The sequence below is a fragment of the Ochlerotatus camptorhynchus genome, unplaced genomic scaffold (assembly GCF_037179485.1).
Source record: "Ochlerotatus camptorhynchus isolate MF236.1 unplaced genomic scaffold, CSIRO-AGI_Acam_v1.1 ptg000006l, whole genome shotgun sequence".
In the NCBI taxonomy this organism is placed as follows: domain Eukaryota; kingdom Metazoa; phylum Arthropoda; class Insecta; order Diptera; family Culicidae; genus Ochlerotatus; species Ochlerotatus camptorhynchus.
In genome coordinates, this window is record NW_027040498.1 from 1,716,628 (window position 1) to 1,735,486 (window position 18,859).

Genomic DNA, 18,859 nt, shown 5'->3' on the forward strand with positions numbered 1-18,859 from the left:
TGCGGTCGGTGCGCTGGAATACAACTGAAGTGAGAAAAGTAGTTTCGCATCCCATTTGCAGTTGTGTATGCGTTTATAAAAGAGGATAGTGTAGGTCATTTGAACTTTTTTTTTAAAGGAAAAATAGTAGTTAGTACAGTTGGAGCTGGTGAGCTACGGTTCTTTTAAATAGAACTGCAGGTCTTCAGCTCACTTTAAAGAATCGATTCTTTGGAACAGCTTCGGAGTGGATTGCCCATCGCTAGTTTGTTCTACGAATTTGTTAGTTGTTTTCTGCAACGAGATTGATTTGTACATTGTATGAAGCTAGTTTCGTTAGAACTGTCACACTAGCTATCGCTACACCCAACCAGCGGGCCACAAGTGTTGGTTGTAGAAACCCAAAAATGTGGAGTGTGTTAGTGAGGATAAAAATAGCTTCATCATTGGAAGGAATAAACAAGACAAAAAAAAATAAAAATAGGCTTTCAAGGCCGACTCGAATCATGAACCTTGCGGTAGTCAGATCTGTGCTTTAACCATCGCGCTATCTGTGCTACGAGAAATAGTAAGGCTAAAGGCAAATAAGAAGCACTCATGGAACGGTAGTTCGATTTCGTTTGCTTTTTCTGCTGCTTGCATGTATTTTTTTCTATGACATAAAACCACCACAACCAGTTTTGATTTATTGTGCTATCTTGCATGTATTGGTCAAACCGACTATATTTCAAGAAAAAAACGTATCACACCCCAATCAGCACTTTAGGAGCCAAGAAGCGCAGTTGTTGGTTTGATTGTATGAAGTTGAATTGGTATATTATACGAATATGGCGTAATATCGGCATTGCACCAGATGACAAGAGAAACGAATGTTTCGTACCATTTTATGAAAGATGTGTTTTATTTATGTACGATATTCATTTTTACGAAACGGTCTTGAGAGAAATAACGAAAATACATTTTCAGTGCACACCTGGACCCTACCACCCTATCGACCCATCAAACTCATGAGCCTCGGCTTTATTTCCCTTCCGAAGAGATGATATGCCTCAGAACATCCCGGCGGCACCGACAGGGATTGAACCCTGGCCTACTGGGGTGAGAGGTAATCACGCTTACCACTACACCACTGGCGCCGCTAATTCTGAGCTTCTGTCCACCAATCAAAAGTCCTTGGCCTACTAAACAAATTTGCCGATTCACTTGTATACCAGCGCCACGTAGTGAGAAAATTCTAAACTGAACCAAATGTCCTTTGAGTTGAGTGATTTTCGTATGGTTTTGTTGGTAAGTACAATTATTTAATAATTAAGTACCAATTATCTATAATAGAAGGTGGTGATGATGATGCAGAAAACGAAAGTGGCACGGCAGCAGACATTGGAGCACGCGCAGAAGACCACAGGCTACTCAGTATTCAAGAAGTTGAGGAGGAGATCGGTCGGCTGAAGAACAACAAAGAGCAACTGGTGTAGATCAACTACCAAGTGAGCTATTAAAATACGGTGGTGAAGCACTGGCTAGAGCGCTGAATTGGGTAATTGCCAAGATTTGGGAGGAGGAGATATTACCGGAGGAGTGGATGGAAGGTGTCGTATGCCCAATCTACAAAAAGGGTGACAAGTTGGATTGCTACAACTACCGAGCGATCACACTGCTGAGCGCCGCCTACAAGGTACTCTCCCAGATTCTATGCCGCCGTCTGTCACCATTTGCAAGAGAGTTCGTGGAGCAATACCAGGCGGGATTCATGGATGCCCGCGCTACCACGGACCAAATTTTCGCGATTCGGCAGGTTCTGCAAAAATGCTGCGAATACAACGCGCCCACACATCATTTGTTCATCGATTTCAAATCCGCATACGACACAATCGATCGAGATGAGCTATGGTAGATTTTGCACGAGTACGGATTTCCGGATAATCTGACGCGATTGGTCAAGGCGACGATGGATCGAGTGATGTGCGTTGTTCGAGTATCGGGGACACTCTCGAGTCCCTTTGAATCTCGAAGGGGGTTACGGCAAGGTGATGGACTTTCGTGTGTGCTATTCAACATCGCGTTAGAAGGTGTGATCAGAAGAGCTGGGATAGACACGAGTGGCACGATCTTCAGGAAGTCCATCCAGCTTCTTGGCTTCGCCGATGACATCGACATCATGGCACGGAACTTTGAGACGATTGCGGAAACGTACATCAGACTGAAGGCAGATTGGACTAGCCGTCAACGCATCGAAGACGAAATACATGAGAGGAAGAGGTTCTAGGGAAGGCAATGTTAGCCTCCAACCCGAGTTCAGATTGAGGTGGTCGATGAGTTCGTGTATTTGGGCTCACTGGTGACCGCCAAAAATGATACCAGCAGAGAAATTCAAAGACACATTATGGCAGGGAATCGTGCCTACTTTGGACTCCGGAGAACGCTCCGGTGGAATAAAATACGCCACCGCACGTAGTTGATTATCTACAAGACGCTGATTAGACCGGTGGTCTGGGAGAACCATCCATCTTCCACATTGTAAAAATTGGGCGACTACGGTGGGCTGGGCACGTCGTAAGAATGCCGCACAACGACCCAGTGAAAATGATTTTATAATCTCTGATTCAGCTGACACAGTGAAGAAATATGTGAAGGATTATCTCGTTGAATAGTTGATCAGTAGAAGGGTCTTTTGAATTACGTAATTAAGAAATCTGAATCGATGTAAAATATTCAAGGGGCTTTAACACGAGCTTGAAATTCTCCGAAGTTCAGTGATCGTCTCTGAATTTGCATTACCTTCAAAAAAAACTTTGAAGAAGTACCATAATCCCCCATGAATATCAGGAAAACTGCGGAAACTAAAGGAAAGTTCCGTTAATTTTAGGGAAGTCCAGAGAACACTAATTTATTGAGAAGATCAATGAACTTCTGGGGAGTAAAGATATCTTTAGGGAAGTCCTGACTATTGGGAAAGCATAAACATCTTCATGAGAATATTTAGACAACTTCGTACACGCAAACCAAAAATCTATTACAATGAAGTTCCGTTTCCTATCATCCTCTGTTCATGAACATTTGAGACCATGAAATTGAAAAATTGACCATGCAAGCGATGTAATGGTTTTTGACGTAGGACTACGTATGTGATTTCTATATGGGGGTACACATTGTGAAAACCGAAAATGGAACATGTAACAAAATTATGAAAGATTTTGAACGTTAATAACTCAGCTGCCCCTGGATCAATTTCAATAATTTTATCGCCAATCGATTAGAAATATTTCTACAAATTTAAAACTTTATCATTTTTCAAAATGTCACCATTGAAAATTGCACGAATGTGCTCCTGTTGTTATGATAATCAAAATTATCACCGATTGCCTGCGAAAAGCGATTTCCCTAACACAGATATCAAAGTTGAATTCCATCCGGTCTCACCAAACGTTGTTTATTCAATTACCGCGTGGTGTTCTCCAGTACACAACGAAAGGCTGCCTGCAAGCAGCGAGCTTCAGCCCACATGAGCATCCATAGAAGGAGGAAGAAGCCGCACCGCTATTGATCGGAATCAGTAGCTCTTCGTGAGTTGCTGTGGGCCATCTTTGCCAAGCGCGTCATACTAAAGATTATAAACAGAGAGAACCCCGCTCAAATTCCTATTCCTTCACAAAACCCAATCTCCTGCTGCAGTTAACAAATAACATTTAATATAGAAGACTACGTCTCCATTACGTACGACCCCATAGGGCTGTCCCTTGTAGTTTTTGTCTTTTTTGTTTCGTGTTCTATCTACGCTTTCGACTATACCAGTAAGCTTGTAGAACGACGCACACACTTGCCTCGAATCTCTCCAGGAGAAAAAGCATACGAAGTCGAGTATGCGAGAAAATAAGCGCTTCATGTTTGCTTTTAGGCTATCCATTAGACCGATGCAAAATTTGAAATTTTCGCTCCACAGTGCTCAAACTGTTCCAAATTGGGCCCTGAGGGCCTCCCAAAATTTGAACTCATTTAGTGAGAAACTGCCTTGGCACAAACCATTTGAAGTTTATATGGGAATTACTATGGAGAAACCATAATTTCGGTTCATATCTATCTTAAAATTCACCAGGTCACTCTGAGCTCTCAAAATTCACCAATGGTAGCTGAGCTTTTCTCAGCTATAACTTTGTTGAAGACCACTTTTCGATCAAATGTAAGGAACAAAAGTTATTAATGATTCAAGTCACTGATGTCTTATGATTATGCTCAATCAACTGTTCAGCAGGCAACATTGGTGTTTATGGCGCGTAGAATACACGCTAACTTGAAAGTACTCATTAATGAGTAAAAAAAGACCCATTTTGAAGAAAAGTGGCTTAACTCATTAATGATTAAACAATTTTACCCATTAATGAGTATCTGTTACCCATTAATGATTAGCAATTACTCATTAATGGGTAACAGATACTCATTAATGGGTAAAAAATTTACTCATTTAATGAGTTAAGCCACTTTTCTTCAAAATGGGTCTTTTTGAACCATTAATGGGTACTTTCAAGTTAGCGTGTAGAGGACAACAATCATGGCTACTATGTCACACTGCAGAATACAGTGTTGCCTACAATACAGTTGCTTAATCTTGTCATAAGATTATCAATCTCTTAAACAATTAATAACTATTTAATTTGACGTTTGACTGAAAAACGATTTTCTGCAAAGTTCTAGCTGATAAAAATTCCCATAAGAATAGTAATAGAATTTGTTAACAGTACAATATGTTAAAAGGCTAGAAGACAATGAACAAAAAGTTTTGTTTTCCCATAGTAATTTCCATATAAACTTCAAATGCTTTGTGCCAAGTCAGTTTCTTATCAAATGAGTTTAAACTTTCGGAGGCTAATCAGGACCCGATTTGAAACCGTTTGAACACTGTGGAGCGAAAATTTCAAATTTTGCATCAGTCTACTATCCATATTCAGAAGCATGGAGAGAGCAGTAGAGAAAGCACAGGTCTGATAATCGCAACGTTCTCGTACAGTCGGCGGTCCTGTTTCCTGTTTTTTTTTCGACATAACTAATTTACCGCACTAATACACTCTACATTTTTCGGTCTCCAATTTTCTTGCATTGAACCGCAGCTAGGTATATCGCATCCTCGGTTCATGCGGTCTCCACTAACATCCTCTGATGATGAATCTCACATCCCTCGGTTGGGTGTAAATTTCAGGAAAATGTAGTTCTGAGGTGAACTTCAGAGTAGTTCGATGGAAAGTTGCAGAGTAGTTCTGTGGCGAACTTCAGAGTAGTTTTGAGGAGACCTTCATAGTAGTCCTGTGTGGATAATGATCCGGACAGTGTCTGAGAAAAGGCCTGAATGACATCCCAAGTTGAAGGGTCGTTAAACAAATAATCAAACAAACAGGGTCTGAGATCGAGATGGGAAATGACAGGTGGGCAGGAACTCACGGTCTCCTAGTGTTGGGGAGTTCTTTGCCGTTAATGTTCACGAAAAGTTCACTAATTTGCCATACAGAAATTCAAAACAATTTTTTTTTGGGCGGATTTGGACGGTTTTTGACCTGTTTCAGGTAAGGTACGGTATTGTTGTGTCTGTGGCATTACCAAGCCGGAGGCGGCCGGTTCGATGCCCAGTTCAGTCAGTATAGAAAGTCTATTTGGTTGAATCTTTTGAGTTTTATTTGTGTCTTTTAATCAGAATCTCTTCTCGAAACTAGTTTGAATAGATAAATTGTATTTTTTTGTTATTATTTCTACCAATATAAATCTATTTTCTTAAGTGCTTTAGTACCGGTAATATCGGTACTCGCAAAAAGAGTCTAGTACTGACAACCTTACACACAATAAACAAATTCGTGCATTGGTTTGCATAGAAAGCTCCCAATTAATAACTGTTGCAGGGCTTCAAAGAACAATAAGTTAAGATATAGGAAAAAGCTCGTGTATTAGCGTCAAAGCCATAAACTAGAAGAGACTTATCACAGACAAGCATACATAATACATGGAATATTTCTCACTATTAAACATCGTAGCTAAAACACTACCACAATCTATTGACACCACTGTGATGGGCAGTACGCTCAACAGATGGCGAAAGTATGTCAACGTCAACCGCACATGGATAATCGAAGTAATTCACAAACTGAGTCAAAATGGCTAAAACTCTTTGTTCTGTAGCGTTGTGTTTTAATGTTGTGTTTTAATGGCTTTCCGATTCCACGCACGTTTCAAAAACCTACCGAATTTTTGATTTCTTCCACTAACAGAAACATTTCATGCAACGTGACGATCAAAACTGCGACTAACTACTCTAAAAAGGTTGTGCTATGATCCAACTCGATTTTTCTACTCCTATATACTATAGTGCGCGCTTGTGTTGGTGGAAGCGCTACTCGCATCTGTCAACTAACAGGGTTCGGCAACCTGATACCAACATTATTACACCGTAAAGCGTTGGGCACAACACTCTTTTTTTCGCGTACAAATTTTATTTATTTTCTTAAAAAGTACATTCACTCAGCTATGATTAAATCCACTTTCTACAAAAGCGAGTAAAATTTTAATGCAAATAAAATAGAGTCAGTCTCAGTTTGTGAGCACCTTTGTTTGTCCGTGCAAGACAATTGACTTAAATGGCTTTACTGCCAACTAAGAAACATTTAAATTGACCGTTAAATACGTGTTCGATGAAGAAATTATCAGTGCTATGTCTGTTTGTCTATGATACTATTGTTCATGTTACATCCTACATTGGGGAATTTTTATATGACCTCAATTTGCGAAACAAACTAAACCTGCACCATCACCTTTTTCAAGTACATATGTTTACAACACAATACAAAGTGTAATCTAATCTGTGGAGTTCATGTCGCCGTAAAATAGGTGTAATAATAACATCACGTAAGCAAGCCTGAACTGTGCCGCAGTGCCATTTCGTCTGAGTAAAGTAGAGATTACTAAATAGCGTAAAAGGTGCAATCATGTTGAGTAGGAGCATGCAATATGTATTTTTGTTTTCCATTCCACCACAGCCACCAGCAAAAGAGATGAAACTAGCACTCACCTGATGAGCAATCACGCAAGCCCTGTTGACCGCTTCGGCTTCCACCTCCTCCGTGCGGGACAGTTCGTGGCCCTCCGGTCCCGTAACGCCCGCCGCTAGCAGCTTCTGCACGTTCTTGGCAATAACATCCCCATTTTCGGCGTGCACTTGAGCCACCGCTCCCAGCTCTTTGCACGTCTCGAAGATCTCGTACAGCTCGCTATCGGTAACCTGGAACAGACCCTTGTACGCCATGAAACATTTGAACGAGTTAACGCCTCGTTCCTGGCAGAGGATCTTCATCTCATCGCGAACCGACTTGGACCACCAGGTGATGGCCACGTGAAGGCCGTAGTCGCACACCACCATCGGATCGGCACGTGCCCGCCATGTGTCGTACGCTTCCAGGAGTGATTCGCCTTTTTGCGGAATGACGAAATCAACTGAAATTTGATAGTTGAGAAAAGGAAGGGGGCATAAGTGCAAAAAATTCATCACATTCATATGCTTTGGCAAACACTTACTGACTGTGGTGGTTCCACCGGCGACGGCCGCCTTGGTGCCCTGGTAGAAATCGTCCACCGCCACGGTGCCCCCGAATTCCAACTGGAAGTGTGTATGTGGATCGATACCACCGGGGATAACCATCTTTCCGGTAGCGTCTATCGTGCGACAGCCTCCCGGGACGACAAAGTCTGCACCGGAGCCAACGTATCTAGGATAGGGAAGAAGAAAGCAAAAGCGGATATTTATTGCACAGGACACTACAGAAGGCAGATAATGGCTTTAGTCTATATGTGTGTTCCTATTCAGGGCACAGTGCCAACACCGGATAGGGCAGACAGTTGAAGTAGGGGAGAAGTTGCGTCAACCTCCCTTTGCGGATAGTAGACAGCCGGTATCGATTTTGTGATGGAATGTGACTTTTGGATTCTCGATACCACCGTGCCTATATGAGCTTCAATACCTCATGGTACATATTGTTCTAGGTAGTACAATACAAACAACAATGTATTACGATGAAGGGCTGTACAACTCAATGGGTTATCTTGGATAAGGCGATGGAGAAATTTCCAGTGAAAACACTGGATAGATCTCATTACATCATGTACTCTGAGCACCTCCAGTGAGGTATAGGGCCAACATGAAATATTCCCATCCTGGGCGGCTACTAGGTTTTAGCTTAACCCGTAAACGCCCAAGCCGTTTTTGAAGTCCGGACAATACACGGTTTTTCCAGTAGTAACCCAAGGATTATTCTCAAACTACTTGAAAACAAGATGTTAAGGATGTCACATAGTCACTATGAGCGGAGTTCCAATTTCCTGATCAAACCAAGTGAAATATCTTGGATTAATACTTTACCAAAAATTAACTTTTAAAGGTCACATTGAGGACATTCAAGCCAAATGTAACAAATATATTGAATGTTTGTAGCCTCTTATAAGGAGGAAATCCAAACTTTGCCTGACGAATAAACTTCTAATATTTAAACAAGTCTTTAGACCGGCCACGCTTTACATTATGCCAATATGGTCTAGTTGTTGCACTACCTGGAAAAAGCACTTCAAAGGATTCAGAACAAATTTCTGAAGATGATTTTGAAGTTGCCTCCCTGGTACAGTACTGCCGAAGTACATAGAATTTCGAATGTTGAGACTTTAGAACAAATGTCCAACAGAATAATTAATAATTTCAGGCAAAAATCGTTGCAATCCTCAATTGCAAAGACTAATTCCCTTTATACCTAGATAAGATTTAGTTTTAGTTTTTAGTTTTAAGATTTCAATTGTTATACTGACATGCAGGTTTGAAAAAACTATTTAAAATACTGAATTGCCAAGGCAGGAACAATGTAAAAACACTTAGATATATATCATAACAATTAAGGCTGGTAAGCTACTGTAGTAACTGGAGCACCTAGGTTAAAATGAAATGTAATTTATTTTGTATTTGGAACAAATAAAAAGTTAAAAAAAAGATGTTAAGAAGCATTCTAATGATATTGAAAACATAATTTATGTTCCCAATTTCTGTTAAGGCATGATACAATGAAAAAAAAAACGCTGATCTATAAATAGATCACTGGGCGTTAATGAGTTAGTCTGGGCTCGTTTCAACTTGCTTGATTGCCGTGGTAATACTTCTGAGTCTGCCGTTGGCTCTCAGCTGCAAGGTTCAGGGTGGCCAATGAATTTTCATTTTGAAATTGCCGGTTTTTTCCCGGTTTTCCCGGTTCAAATCTTAAAAATTTCCTGGTTGTTAATATGAAAAAAAAAACGAAAATGTGCGCATTTTTAAAAACTTGGCCAAATGTAAATTTTCGGAGGTTATTTGTGGGAATAAAAGTAAAATTACTGAAAGTATTTGTTAAAGCTGAAAGTATAAATTCAACTCTATGAGTCACTTAATCAGGATGTCTATTACCTGTAAAACCTGGAAAACCGGGAATTTACAGGGAATTTTATTTTTTCTGGAAAAACCTGGAATATTCAGGGAATTTTGGCTCCACTCAGGGAATTTCCCAATTATCACTTCATTCGTAATTCAATAGAAGTTTTTCGTTCAGTTTCTCGAAACGTTTCTTAAGCACACTGGATTTGACAAGCATCTGACATCTAAGACAACGTGTGCGAACAAGACAAGTTCATTCAGAGAGTCTTGTCACGCTCGCTCTTCGCTGATTTGTATGTGGAGGATCAAAATCGTCGTAAAAAGGAAACAGTCGAAAAAGAGAGACTGGCAAAAGGAAGCATACGAAGCATGTATTGTATAAGAATAAGCATGCCAGACAGCAGGTCTGAGAACCTACATAGATTTTTTTTTGAGCTTCAGAGAGGGTCGGAGATCTACTGTAAATTTGTTGAGCTTCAGGGTAGTTCGTAGATATTGAGAACAGAACTACAAACAAATTAAAAGTAATTAAAAGAAATTCATAAAAACAACATCACAAGAAAGGTCGTAGACCTTCAGATAAATGTTCAAAGAAATTTTCAAAACTTCAAGTAAGCAAAAATAATTTCAAATCAACTTGTAAAACTATAAGCGAAATTTTGCAAATCTTCAGGGAAATTTGCATAACTACAGGCAAGTCAAAGAATCTACAGTGAAATATAAAGTATTTCACAGAAGTTTGGAGATCCTCGAAACATTATTCAACATCAGAAAAGTTCGTAGATATTCAGAACAAAGTTACAAAACTTTGAAAAAAATCACAGGATTTCTGAAAAAAATCACAAGAATCTCAGAAATGTTAATGGCTCTTCAGTAAAAATTGCAGAACTTCAGGGAAGTTCGGCGGTTAAAAAAAAATATTTACATGATTTCAGGAAAATTTTTAGATCTTGAACTTCAAAGAAGCTCAAATATTTTCAGATAAATTTTGACAACTTGAGGTAATCTTCAACGAAATTTTCAAATCTTCAGGGTAACCCGAGAGGAATTTACAAAACATCAGAGAAGTTTTCAGATCTACTGAGAAATTTATTCAGCTTCAAGTTTTTATTTGTAGATCTTGGGAATAGAGCTACGGAGCTTAAGACAACTTTACAGAACTTTAAAGATATTTGCAGGAATTTGACAGAGAGTTTCACATTTTCACACAAATGTGAGATCTTTAGAAAAATTCGTTAAATGTCAGAAAAGCACCTCAATTCCAAAAACAAATCGCAGCGAAGTACAAAAGTACAATATTTTGCAGAACTCCATGGAAGTCGGAAATAGATACACACCAAAAAATTCTGAATTTTACTGGCGATGTAAACATCCATGCATGCAAACATTCATACATGTAAACTTCCTTTTCACGTAAACTAGCAACTTGCAAGAAATGTTGCAAACAAAAGTGGACAGTTGCATGCAATATTATGTGGGATATTACATGACATGTCTCATAAATTTACACGATCTATAATCTAAACTTGTATGATATATGACGCTCCATTTATGTGCATCATAGTAACGGAAATTTACACTACTTTTTTTTAGCTGTGTAGATCTAAAGAACTTCAGAGAAGTCCGTAGACCTTAAAATAAGTCCGTAGACCTTAAGAGAAGTCTGTAGAACGTCAGAAAGTTCGTACGTTTTTAGAAAAAATTGCAAAACTTCAGCAAAACTCACAGATCTTCGGGAAAGTTCGCCGATCTTTAGATCAAGAATCCACAAAGAAATTTAAAGACCTTTAGAAAAGTTCGGAGATCTATTGTGAAATTTATTGAACTTCAGGGCAGTTCGTAGATCTTCAGAGCAAAAATACAGTACTTCAGAAAACTTTACAGAATTTGAAATAAATTTTAGGATCTTCAGAAAAGTTCAGAGGATAGATCGTAAATCTACTGAAAAATTAGCAGAGTTTAAATAAATTTTCAGAATTTTTCTGCGGTTCTTGGATTTTGAAAGACATTTACAGAACTTCAGGTAAGTTCGCTGATCTTTAGAGATATTTGCACAGCTTCAGAAAAATTAGAAAAACTTCAGAATACTTCCTAAAACTTCAAAAATTTCTTTTAATTCTTTAGAAAATTATATAGGGGAAATGACGGCTTCGGCATGACAGACTATTTTCGGCAACCCAAATTGAAACACTATTTTCACTGGATTTTCTTACGAAAACACTTCGCTGAATGCATGCAAACGATTCTTTATGCTTTCAGCTTCAATTTGACTATATTTTTACCACTGAGTAAAAGCAATCTAGCAGGGTTTTCTTGAAATGAAACACACGCTCTACAAATTGTAGCTGATTTCGAGTTGCCGATAATAGAACAGCAGATTTACATGCAGTTCAAATGGAACGGTTGCCGAAGAAAAACTGGTTGCTGACAATACTCGCTCTCACTAGAGAAGATTGGAGCTTTGTAAAAGCGTTTCAAAACAGTTTTTGACAATTCTTTCGACTGAAATTGTTAGAGCAGCTGGCAGCAAAAGATTGTAAACAAACCAATACTGCATATGTGTGCGTTCCATAGAGAAAAAGGCTATAGAAAGAAGGTCACTGCTTAGGTTGCCGAGAATACGTAAATTCCCCTAGATGTTCAGAGATATTTGCAGATATTAATTGAATCATGAAATTCTGCAGAGAAAATTACAGAACTGTCAAGAAGTTTGTAGATTATTAGAAATTTTGTGAACATCAGAGATAATTGTTGATCTTCAAGGATCTTAAATCTTCAGGGATTCAGGAACTTTGTAGATTTTTAGGAAAATTTGCAGAACTTTTGAAGAACACACAGAACTTTAAAGAAATCTGTAGAACTACCGAGAAATTAGCAGATTGTTAGGAAAGATTGTTGATCATTAAAGAAATTTTACCGGAGCTCAGAAACAAAACTTCAGGAACTTCAGAAGGTTTGAAGACCTTGCAGAATTGAGTTGTTAACAGAAATTTTCAGAACTCAAGGAATCTTGTATATCTAGTGAGAACTTTTCCCACTAGCTTGTCTAAAGTTGGTATCGACATCCTGGCGAAGTTTTGAAATCCATTTTCATCTTCATATCGCAACTCTTGATGGACAAGATGAGCCAGATCCTTGCCGGTGTTCCCCCTGAGCAACCATTTCCTACTCCACAAAGTTCACCTTCTCTTCCTCATTTTATTTAAAATAACAAAAGCAAATACGTCTGCCAAAACTAGAGCAATTTTCCGGTAATTCACGATGGAAGTATTTACTTTTGATTCCTGATACAGTTTTGTTTTGAAATCTAAATTGGCAGTTCTTTCGACATGTGCAAGCAGTGTGAACACCAGCGAACCCCCCGTTAGACAAAGTGTGTCGAAAGTAAATTCGAGCAGATTTTTCATTATGGCGGCCAAGAAATCAGATAGTCTAAACGGACATTAAGAGATTTTAGACATGTGAAACCATGATTTATTCTGTCTTGATCTTCCAAACAGAGTTGAACTCAAACATATTATCAAATTGAAAAAAATACTACACAAATACCAAAAAAGAATTTAATATTGATTGACGTAATGCATGCTACTGTATGAATAACTAATGTGATTGCAAAAACCAAATATAATATTACACCGTTGGATATAATTTCTTTTCGCAAATTATGTGTAGAATAAATGCACCAATAGTGGAGGTACTTCAGTGCAATGTGTTCCTATGGTGGCTTATAGAGTCTCCCTAAGCCGCTATAGAAGTACATTACGTTAGTACAATGTACTTCTATAGCGGCTTAGGGAGACTCTATAAGCCACCATAGGAACGCATTGCACTAAAGTACCTCCACTATTGGTGCATTTACTAAACATAAATTGTACAAATTAATATTAAACAACCTATGTGCATCTGTTCTGCTGTAATATTCAATAATTGTTTTTGCTGTGCCGACTTATAAGTACCAACGCCCAAGTTTGAACAATCGAAAATAACATAAATCAATAAGTACATAAAAGGGATTCCAGATGGATCAATAGATAAAATAATAATGTGTATAATTTGTATGCACCTGGAATTTTTTTTCATCCGACCTGGAAAACCTGGAAAACTCAGGGAATTTGATTCCTTGGATTGAGTAGACACCCTGTTAATGTATTCAAAACAAATCATTGATCTTTCGAGATACTTTAAAAAATCAATTTTTATCACTTTTATGCTCGATACATCTTATGATTGCAAAGCCCTAGAATTTATTGAGCAACAGAGATTAAAGTAACTAGGTCAAATGCTATCTGGATGGATATTAGAGTGATGCAAAATTTGAAATTTTCGCTCCACAATACTTAAACGATTCCAAATCGGATTCTGACTAACCTCTCAAAATTTGAACCCATTTGGTGAGAAACTGAGATGGCACAAACCATTTGAAGTTTGTATGGGAATTACTATGGTAAAATCAAGATTTTTGTTCATTTCTATCTAACAATTCACCATATTGGTCTGCTTCAAAAGTTTTCAACTGTACTTGTAGGAAATTTTCCCAGTTCAAGACCACTTTTTGATTAAATGCAAGGATCGAAAGTTTTTTTTTTCCTTTGGTTTGTTTTTTCCGTCGATCTTGTTTTCCGTGCTGAGCACCAATGCTACCGACGTGCCAGGAAGGCAGCTCCCACACCTGGACCCTACCTATCGACCCATCAACTCATTAACCGGGGACCAACGGCTTTACTTCCCATCCGAAGGAAGGCGTGATCAGAGATGTTATGCCTCAGAACATCCCGGCGGCGCCGACTGGGATTGAACCCAGGCCTGCTGGGGTGAGAGGTAATCACGCTTACCACTACACCACCGGCACCGACTGGGATTGAACCCAGGTCTGCTGGGGTGAGAGGTAATCACACTTACCACTACACCACCGGCGCCGTTAGGATCGAAAGTTATCAATGCACACTGGGGACAAAATCGAAACAATGTGTTAAAATTCAATAACTTCGGTGCTCGCTGGAACAAGAGACTAAAAAATAGTCATTCTTATGGAAAAAAATCTCAGAAATCGATTGGAGTGGGTTTCATCTTGGGCACGATAGGGTAAGTTGGGGTTTTTCACAGTTTTGCCCTAAAATCTCCTATTTTGCATGATTTGAATGCTGTATCTCAAGATACCGATGATATAGATGGATGATTTCTTCGGCAAAATTGATCAGGAGGTCAAGGACTGTTGGATGATGGACAGAACAATTCGGAATTCTTCCGCTAGGCGGCGCTAGTGAGCATTCTAAGTGTATATGTTTGTGCTGCTGTATCTCAAGATCCTGACTATTTAGACGCATGATTTCTTCGACAAAGTTGATCAGAAGGTCAAGGACTGTTGGATGATGGACAGAACAATTCGTAATTCTTCCGCTAGGCGGCGCTAGTGAGCATTCGAAGCGTATATGTTTGTGCTGCTGTATCTCAAGATCCTGACTATTTAGACGGATGATTTCTTCGGCAAAGTTGATCAGGAAGTCAAGGACTGTTGGATGATGGACAGAACAATCCAGAATTCCTCCACTAGGTGGCGCTAGTGAGCATTGAAAGTGAATATATTTGTGCTGCTGTATCTCAAGACCCTGACTATTTAGACGGATGATTTCTTGGACAAAGTTGATCATGAGGTCCAGGACTGTTGGATGATGGACAGAAAAATTCGGAATTCCTCCACTAGGTGGCACTAGTGATTATTGAAAGTGACTATATTGGCGCTGCTGTATCTCAAGATCCTGACTATTTAGACGGATGATTTCTTCGGCAAAGTTGATCAGGAGGTCAAGGACTGTTGGATGATGGACAGAAAAATTCGGAATTCTTCCTTTAGGCAGCGCTAGTGAGCATTCGAAGTGTATATGTTTGTGCTGCTGTATCTCAAGATCCTGACTATTTAGACGGATGATTTCTTCGGCAAAGTTGATCAGGAGGTCAAGGACTGTTGGATGATGGACAGAACAATTCTGAATTCCTCCGCTAGGTGGTGCTAGTGAGCATTCGAAGTGTATATGATTGTGCTGCTGTATATCAATATCCTGACTATTTAGACGGATGATTTCTTCGGCAAAGTTGATCAGGGGGTCAAGGATTGTTGGATGATGGACAGAACAATTCGGAATTCCTCCGCTAGTTAGTGCTATCTATGATCTTCTCTGGCTATTACGTCCCAACTGTAACTTAACGTCTGCTCTCAACTTAGTGTACTAGATGCACTTCCACAGTTGTTGATTGAAAGCTTTCCAAGCTTGTTCGATTTTTACATGTGTATATTGTGTGGCAAGTACAATAATATACTATGCCCAGGGAAGTCGAGAAATTTTCCAATCTGAAATCCTAGACCAACCGGGATTCGAACCCAGCCACCTCCAGCATGGTTTGCTTTATAGTCGCAGGCCCTACCGACCGAGCTTATGGAGGCCCCCTGATCTATGAATGCAATCAAACTAAAATGCGAGATGGTAGCTTAACTAACAAGTTTTGAGGACAATTTGGTGAACTTAGAACGTCTTAAATATATCGAATTCAAACGTAAATAATGTGCATGATATGTTTAACCGTGCTTGGAGATGTTTTAATACAAAGGGCTTTGAATCAGTGAACCTGGATGAGAATTTGATCTGAACTCAAGGACAATTTGGAGAACCGTGTGTATCTTATACACCTCAAAATCAACTATGAACGAACAGTAGAAACTGTATAAACGTGTTTCGGAAAGTTTTGTCGGTGAGATCATCGTGCAGATTTTAGTTAATCCAGTAGATCAAACAATCTGACCTCTAGAACAATTTGAAGAACCTAGAACTTCTAATACACCTTAAATTGATGTTGTTTGGAGATGTTTAGTTGCTAAGGACCTTGTATCAGTTATGGTTGATCAGGTAAATCATTTGATCTGAGCTCAAGACAATTTGGAGAACCTTGATTATAAATCAAAATAAATCAAAACGATCCGCAGAAACTTTATGAACATGTCTTTGTAGGTTTTGTCACTGAGGACATCGTGCAGTTCATGGTTGAGCCAGTAGATCAAATAATCTGAACTCCAAAGCAACTTGGAGAACCTAGAACATCTCATACACCATCAACTACAACGAAAATGATGTGCATTATAGTCATGGACCTGGGTGCATAAACTTGCAATAATTATAAAAATTTGCCAAAAAAAATTTCATTCTGTTAAAAAATGTTAAAATTAAGCGGAAAATATGAACCTCACTGTTTAAAACTTCTTTTGAATTTTCAACATTCTTATATGGTGGACGTCACTTATCCGTAGAAACAGCGAAAACATATTACTCTTTCTCCGAAAATGTATGGTTACGTCACTTTGTCTCCAGGCTGCCAAAACACATTTTTATCACGAAGAGAGTGTTTTCTGGTGTATCTTAGGGTATAGATTATGAATATGAAGAAAAGTGAAAATTGACCATGGTGGCGTTTACATCGCTTTGTCATTTCACGGCAGTAAGGGTCATTTTACCGGTTATGACTGACCTGGTACACAATTAGAATTTTTGCCGAGATGGGCACCACCGAGCAGCTCGGCATTTTATTTTGCTGAATTTCAATGAAAAACTTGTGGAGATTCAGCAAAATTTTTGTTTGTTAGCTGAGATGTCGGCAAAATTCCTGTTTGTTAGCTGAATCTCGGCAAGTTTTTAACTGAGATTCAGCAAAACAAAATACCGAGCTGCTCGGTGGTGCCCATCTCGGCAAAAAAATCTAAGTGTGTACATTATTTGATCTGTGATCAAGGACAATTTGGTGAACCTTGAGCATCATATATATGTACAGAACCTCTTTGAACATGTTTGAGTAAGTTTCGACGCTGAGGACATTGTGCAGGCCTTGGTTGTCAAATTTTCTAAACTACAGAATGCTTTGGATGACCTAGAACGTCACTTGAGCTTCTTATATACACCCAAATAGATCAAGAACGATGCGCAGTAACTCCTTGAACATGTTTGGGCTGGTTTCGCCGCTGAGGTATTTTGCAGGACATTATCAAAAAGTGATGACCGGGTCATAGAACTTGTTATCAATTTGATATTTTACTTTGCTCGGGATTATGATTACATAGATCGCTACGGAATAGTTTCAAAATTGGTCATACAATTCCGGAGATACGGCCGAGTGTCTCAGGGAAAATAACCAGCTTATGAGTAAGTTCAAAACCCATCATGTGACACAATAAATTACATCAGAATTCGAAAACAAGTTCAATAACAATGATATCTAGTACCCTGAACCAGATTTGCTGAATCCGGATATGTTCCGGGTTGCACCGGGGAAGTGGCCAGATTTGACTTTTTTTAAATCAATCATGTGCCACATCAAATGACGTGAGAATTTTTAAATAAGATCATTGGTAGTCATATTGAGTGTAAATAGGGTCAGACCATAGGTGAATAAATTGGGATTTTTCCTATACATATAAGCAAGTTTGGTATCTTAATATTCATTAAAATATAAATTACAGTAATGACCTGATTTTATCAGTCCCTTCACGCATTATTCTTTTAGTGTTTAGTAATTTCTTATATACATAATTCGAAATCTCTTCCATTTATCTTCTTGATCGATGTTTAGGTTAAACTTTGGTGCAATAAAACCATTGAAATAGCGCATGGGTTTCGTAGAATATTAGAAAATATTTTCAAAAGGGGGCTGATAAAATTGGGTCATTATTGTATATATTATATCTTAAAAAAAAATTCCACCGACTGGAGCGGTAATCGAACCCTCACTCCATGGCACACGCAAAAAAAATTCCACCGACTGGAGCGGGAATCGAACCCTCACTCCATGGCACACGCAAAATAGCTGTTAGACGGGTGACGCTGCTAACCACTCGACCACGAAGACCACTTTGATGCGAAAATGTGAAATGTCGTCATCGAAACCCAATCCAAAAGAATTATTTGTTTACTCTTGTTTCTTGCGTGACATTAGCTCAGTGTAGTGCAGTTCTTACGTGGTGTTAAGTGTGTTCCACTGAATTTCATTAAGCAAAATGCTTTCAAATAAAAATATCGTTGAGGAATATGTTGCGTCTGGTCGAGATAAAAACCGTTTACTTGACTTTGTGTCTAGGGCACTGTCGAAAGCACCTGCGGCTGTTGCGCAAGGTGTTAAAAACAGGATTGGTCAATTTAATCGGCGTTGGTCAAAAACCTACAGTAAGGATCGGTTCTTTAAGAAGAATGCAGAGTGGCTTGAAAGCATATTCGAGGTAAGAATCCCTGGGCGTGCTTAATTTTAGAAAGCAGCATAAATTAACGAAGAAACGTTTTTAATACGATACCGTCGAACATTAAAAAAATTAACAGTTCGGAAAAATTGTACCTGTTGAGCGAAGTGCTAAATTTTCAAAAAACAACGGATTCCAAAACAATTAAAATTGAACTTGAATGAAAATTAGTAAAAGCGTGGAAATGCGTT

The 18,859-nt window shown here is 38.9% G+C and overlaps 1 protein-coding gene across 5 annotated transcripts in view; it reads right to left on the reverse strand.

Moving 5' to 3' along the window:
* The window catches only part of CRMP (Collapsin Response Mediator Protein), a 142,467-nt gene that overhangs the window by 29,233 nt on the left and 94,375 nt on the right, over nucleotides 1-18,859 (reverse strand). For all 5 annotated transcript variants that reach the window (XM_065239817.1, XM_065239798.1, XM_065239808.1 and 2 more), the window contains 2 exons: nucleotides 7,528-7,718; nucleotides 7,025-7,446 (listed from right to left, as the gene is read on the reverse strand). In XM_065239817.1, coding sequence (XP_065095889.1) covers nucleotides 7,025-7,446; nucleotides 7,528-7,718 — 613 coding nt within the window. The remainder of the gene's footprint in view (nucleotides 1-7,024; nucleotides 7,447-7,527; nucleotides 7,719-18,859) is intronic.